Below are 6,231 nucleotides of genomic sequence, written 5' to 3' on the forward strand. Positions count from 1 at the left end.
ATAGAACTGAATCAATGAAAGCCAAATAAATGAGCTTGAAAACAAATCTCAATACTCTTCTTTGAGAAGAACAGTTAGAAAAAAGAATAAAAAATCTGAGACACTAAGAACACGAATAACTTCACATGTCATCAAAATTTATCAATTAGAAACTGGTGGAGGAAGAAAAAAAAAAAACAACATACAGATAATTGTCCCAAAGTTGCTGGAAGAAAACTTCCCTAACATCATGAAAGATGAGAAGACAGCCATTAAAGAAGTTAAATGAACTCCAATAAAGATGACCCCAAAAGAGACCAGAAGAACTAGACGGTGCCCAGCTACCACTACTCTGAAAGGAATCACATTAAGAGAGTCCCGGACAGAGTAAGAAAAAATAAGGGAACAAAACTAAAAATGATTTAATTACCAAAAAAAAAGAAACCAGATTTGCTAGTCAAAAAAGAGGCAGTTGAGAAACCTTAATACTATGGCCCTTGACCACCCATCAGATCTAGAAAGGAACTCACCTTCATGGCCCAATTTTCAGCCAAGCAGTAAATAGGTATAGAAGGGGGACAACATCACTAGTAAGGTCAATCATTCAAAATCAAAAGGGCAATATTAACCTAAGGACAAAGTTGAGAAGGGATGGGAAGGTGGGTAGAATGTAAATAGGAATCTCAGGTAGGAAACAGGATAACTGCTATTGCATGAAGTGGATTGTAATCATTGAGATGAAACAAAGTGTGTGATTTGTTGAATATAAAGATCTTGTCTGTAAACCTTCACTCAACTCACTATAAAAAGTTTTAAAAAATCAATAATTAAAAAGGAAAATTAACAAGTATTTTTTTAAAAAAGAAGAAGCAAAATCAACAACATTAGAATCAAACTTTTCAAAACCAAAGACAAGATAAATATCCTGAGAGCAGCTCAGGAAAAATGAAAAGTTACCTACAAAGGAGAACTAATAAGACTAGGCTTTAATTTTTTTTCTTTTCTTTTCCAACTTTTCTATAATGCACATCATACTTTTTAAATCGGGAGGAAAGGACTTGAAAATTCATTATTAAAACTAAAATGAATCCATTAGTAACCTCATGATTAGTTACTGAATGTATCAGAAATCAAATTATAATTTAAAAAAAAAATCATGGGAAATGGACCGCCAAACAAGCCTGTGTTGGAAGAAGTACAGCTAGAATACTCCTTAGAAGCCAGGATGACCAGACTGCATCTTTCATACTTTGGGCGTATTATCAGGAGGGACCAGTCCCTGGTAAAATGGAGAGTTAGTGAAAAAGAGGAAGAACCCCCACAGTGAGATAATTTGGCACAGTAACAGCAACAATGGGCCCAAGTGTAGCCGCAATTGTGAAGATGTCACAGGACCAGGTGCTGTTTCGTTCTTCTGTACATAGGGCTTGCTGTGAGTCAGAACCAACTCGGCAGCACCTACCAACAACAAATGGGAGTGAAGTACAAACTATGAAAACAGCATTGTCTAGAACATTGCTGGGAAGGATGGAGTTAGGAAACTAAAGCAATACAACCTTAAATCCTCCTCTATTGCTTTGCTTGGTTGACTTCAGTTCTATGGAAGAGACTTGATACTAGTTTGTTTGCCTTTCCATTTAGCATTTCTGGATTATTTTCTGTGCAGCTGAATTTGCAAGACACCTGGCTTCCTGGTTTTCTCCATTTCAAAGATTCAAATTCATGTGACATAGCCAGCTCTGAGATGCATCAAGTTAGTGTGATCTAAATCTGGCCCTCACATGTCTTTAAGTCAGCTTTCAGCAGAAGAAATGTTGCTAGATCTGTTTCCAACCCTTTGATATATTTGAAAACGCGTCATGCTAATTCTTGGCTCAAGGTAACTAGATTGTATCAGCAGTGGAATTAAAAACTTGGTCCTCTTTGCTTTCAGTCTATATGAGGGGACTTCAAAAAGTTTGTGGAAATATCCCATTATCTTTCCATTTCAATTTTCCAGAAACTCTTTGAAGCCCCCTGGTAGGCTGTTTGTGGTGATCTTATCTACTTAATAACAACTATCAACTTAATAAGTAAAAGTAGCTTTAATAATATCTAATTTATCAAGCATTTCCTGTGTGACAGACATTGCAATAAGCACTTTATATGACTTGCATATTTAATCCTCAAAACAGTTCTGTTATTGGAATCATGGTGTAGTGATGTAGATTGGTGGTTCAAGCCTACCAGCTGCTCCTAGGAAACCCTTTACAGGGTTACTGAGTCAGAACCAACTTGACAGCACTTAACAACAACAACAACATAGGTGATTTTATTATCCCATTTTACAAATAAGAAAACCAAGGCTCAGAGAAGTCAAGATCATACAAATTAGTAATTATAACACAGCTGGCATTGAACTCCAAAGTCTATGTTCTTAACTACATTTTAAACTCACTGTTTCATTTTCCTCCTTTCTTCCCTAAGTCCTGCTGTGCTTCCTGGATTTTTAGTCTTATTTGCCCAATTTCCCCAATTAGAATTTTCAATGTTATTTCCTAGTCTCTCCCTTAACTCCACCTCCTGTCCTACCTTTGAAATGTCTCAGATCTATCTGCCTCACTTCATATCTCCTTACCCTATCTTAGTATTTGTTGTTGTTAGGTGCCGTCAGTTCTGACTCACAGCTATCATTATAGGTTTCTGAGGCTATCAATCTTCACAGGAGCAGAAAGCCTCATCTTTCTCTGTGAGTGGCTGGTGGGTTTGAACTGTCAGCCTTGTGGTTAGCAGTTCAGCGCTTATCCTACAGCGCCACCGGTGCTCCTTGGTTTTAGCCTTCCTTAGTCTAAGGAGCCAGAGTCCTCCTTAGAAGCGAGGGTGACAAGTCTTCGCCTCTCATTCTTTGGATGTGTTGTCCGGAAGGACCAGTTCCTGGAGAATGATATCATGCTTGGTAACATAAAGGATTAGAGATAAGGAGGAAGCCCTCAAGGAGATGGATTGACACAGTGGTGGCAACAGTGGACCCAAACACAACAAGGATTGTGAGGACAGCACAGGACCTGGCAGTGTTTCTTCTGTTGTGTTTAGTTAGGGAGGCTGGAATCCATGCACCCAATTGTAGCAGTTCTCACCTAGACTTGTACAAGAGCCTCCCTTGAAATATTCTTCCTAAGATTCAATTTAATGCATTTTTCTCATCTTCTAAAGAGTCCTGGTGTGGCGCTGTAGGATAAGCTCTGGACTGCTAACCTCAAGATCGGTAGTTCAAACTCACGAGCTATACCTGGGAAACCTTATACAGGGTTGCTCCGAGTCAGAACCAACTTGACAGCACTAAACAACAAGTTATCTAAGATAATAAAGCTGATCATGTCACTGTACTGTTTAAAATCTCTTGTACTTCCTTTTCTTTTTTTAACAGATTAAATCTGGCCCCAAACTTGTCTGCCAAATGTCTTTACTGAACTTTCACTGTTCTTAGATCTGTCTGGGCCATGCCCTTTCATACCTTCTTGAATCTGCATTTGTTTCATCTGCTTGAAAACCTTTTCTACCTTGGATCTCCCAGAAGGCCTGTTCAGCCTTCAAGACCTAGATCCATGTTAGTATTAGTGATTTTCTCAGATTCTTCAAGGGCGAACAGCCATTCTTATATCTTCGCCCATAACACATGTTTATGCCTTGGTCATGGCCTGTACTGCGATGGGTTGTAATATCTTGTGTACTTGTTTGTCTCTACCAATAATCTAAGTGGGTTTTCAGCTCAAGAACCAAATTCATTCATCTTTTAGCATCTATCAACATCTTTCATCCATTATCTTTTTATTCCATTTTTCCATGAACTTTTTGAAGCTCCTTTGTGTAATAAACCCAGTGCGGTGTCATGGAGTTGGTTCCAGCTCACAGCAACGCTATAGAGCAGAGTGGCTGGAGGCTTCCAAGGCTGTGATACATAAGAAGTAAGACTGCCGCATGTCTCTCCCACAGCGAGTTCGAACCTCTAGACTTTTGGGTAGCATCTTAACCACTGCACCACCTCAATATATGTCAGTGAAAATGCTTGAAGGAATATCAAAGAGGAGCTAAGCACAATAGGAACTTGGGATTATACGTACTCCTAAACAGAGGACTCTCATGTGTTTCCCAAAACCATCTCTTTAGCTGAATTAGTAGGCTAAAATAGGGTGATCTAATGTACTGAAAGAAGTTATGGTATGGAGCTGTAGGATAAGCACTGGACGGCTAAACGCTAAGTTGGCAGTTCAAACCCACCAGTCACTCTCAGAAACACTACACAGGGTCACTATGAGCCAGTACCGACTCAGCAGCACTTACCAACAACAACAATGTACTGAATAAAAATGACACTTAGCATGGAAATGCTGAGAATGTTCTCACATCGTAAAGAATGTATCCAATGTCACTGAACAATTTGTGTAGCAATTGTACAATGGGAACGTAAACTGAAAACATGATTTAAAAAAAAAAAACAAAGCATACATATATATATATTTTAAATGTTGTTAAGTGCCGTCAAGTCGGTTCCAACCCATAGCAACCCTGTACAGGGTTTCTGAGGCTGTAAATCTTTACACGAGCAGAAAGCCTCATCTTTCTCCCACGGAGCAGCTGGTAGTTTAGAACTGCTGACCTTGCGGTTCACAGCCCGATTCATAACCACTACGCTACCAGAGCTCCTTGAATAGTACTTAGCAAATGTGAGAAGTCCTTTAAATCACAAGTTTCCCTAGCCAAAGGACCATTATGCCAAGAGACAATAGCAAGATCAAGCTCCTAGCAAAAATACTGTGGCACAGTGGAGAGAAGATTATAACTTGAATAGAGAACTGGGGTTGAAGCTCCAGTTCTGTCTTTGACCGTCACTAACTTCTTTGAGGCTTATTGTCATGAAGAGACTGATATTTACTCTTGTTCATTTTGATGCAGTGACTTTATATAGGAAGTACTTTTTTTTTTCATCATTTCTTTATTGATGAACAATAACTCAGTGTGGATAGGATTATTTTTGTTTGATCTGAAACCATGTCTCCTTTCCCTTTCAGCTACGGAATGAGTTAGAAAAAGGTGAGCGGGACAATGCTGAACTGCAGGAGTTTGCCAATGCTATCCTCCAGCAGATAGCAGATCATTGCCCCGACATCCTGGAGCAAGTGGTCAACGCGCTGGAAGAATCCTCCTGACCCTGCTTCGTGGGGAGTGTCTAGCCCAGCGACCTGACAGAATCAATCCAGGAGCCAAAACAGGAGCAATACGAGGATCAGGCAGCCAGAAACTTCTTGACAACAAACACTACAAACTACATCCTCTCTTGCTCAGTTCCTTCAAGAGTGATTCCAGCCCCGTTTCTTCATCTGTCATCTTATTCTGCCTTTCTGCTCTGGATGTTGTCCTTACACTAATGTTCTTGATGTCCAGGATGGGTAAGTGGCCAAGTCTCCGTGAATCACTCCCATCCAGCCATCAACCGTGGAGAACTATTGAAGCTGGTGGTTCTGCCCATACAGAGGGACATGGAATCGAGAGCCCTCTCACCTTCTGTCTTGGACATGATAACTCAATCTGGAATTGGAGTTCAACACATTGAGAGAATGCGTCTCTGGGCACCAGAGAGCTGAGTGTGCTAACATCCTAACAGGTGCTTTCTCCTAAAAGGCAGGAGGGAAATCTCAGAAAAAGATAGTATTCAGAAGAGGGTACAAAGAGAAAACCAACTTCTCTTTTTACTGCCTCTTATGCTTATTTTTCAGGTATAATATTTGATGTGAGGGAGCTGCAGGCAGGAATCATAATGGCTTAGCAAATACTAATCCTCCAAGTTTGGTGTCTTTACTCCAACCCTGTTTGTCACTACCTTTCTTGCCTTCTCCTCACCTTCTCCTGCTAGCCTCTCGTTTAAGATCTTTGACTGTATTGGGCTTAGTTTGCCAGCTAAAATAACTCAAATTGAAAGAGAGTAAAATAATTCAAATTATGAGACACTGGAGGAGGCATTTTCTCCTGCAGAAGATGACTGTTCTTGGGGTTGGGCTGTTTTTTCCCAAGCATCTCCCTCATAAGTGTTCATGGCCCCTGAGCTCCAAAAGAATGTTGTCTCCCTTCCCACCATCCATGTTTCAAAGCTCTTGCAGCCCAGTAGTTGCTAGAGTCTATACAAACCCTTCTTCCCTCTTGTGAGCTGCATCCCTGCCTCTCACTCCCAGAACCACAGCCACTTGCAGTGCCTGGCATCTTCTTCTGACACAAATG

The 6,231-nt window shown here is 40.4% G+C and overlaps 1 protein-coding gene across 3 annotated transcripts in view; it reads left to right on the top strand.

Moving 5' to 3' along the window:
• ERC1 (ELKS/RAB6-interacting/CAST family member 1) overlaps positions 1-5,563 on the top strand; it is a 697,935-nt gene extending 692,372 nt beyond the window's left edge. For 2 of the 3 annotated variants that reach the window (XM_006862712.1, XM_006862711.1), the window contains one exon: positions 5,028-5,563. In XM_006862712.1, the coding sequence (XP_006862774.1) occupies positions 5,028-5,165 (138 nt within the window). In that variant the 3' untranslated portion in view covers positions 5,166-5,563. The remainder of the gene's footprint in view (positions 1-5,027) is intronic. The other variant, XM_006862710.1, reaches the window with a different exon arrangement.
• The last annotated feature ends 668 nt before the right edge of the window (positions 5,564-6,231 follow it).

Source organism: Chrysochloris asiatica, unplaced genomic scaffold, assembly GCF_000296735.1.
Source record: "Chrysochloris asiatica unplaced genomic scaffold, ChrAsi1.0 scaffold00050, whole genome shotgun sequence".
Lineage (NCBI taxonomy): Eukaryota > Metazoa > Chordata > Mammalia > Afrosoricida > Chrysochloridae > Chrysochloris > Chrysochloris asiatica.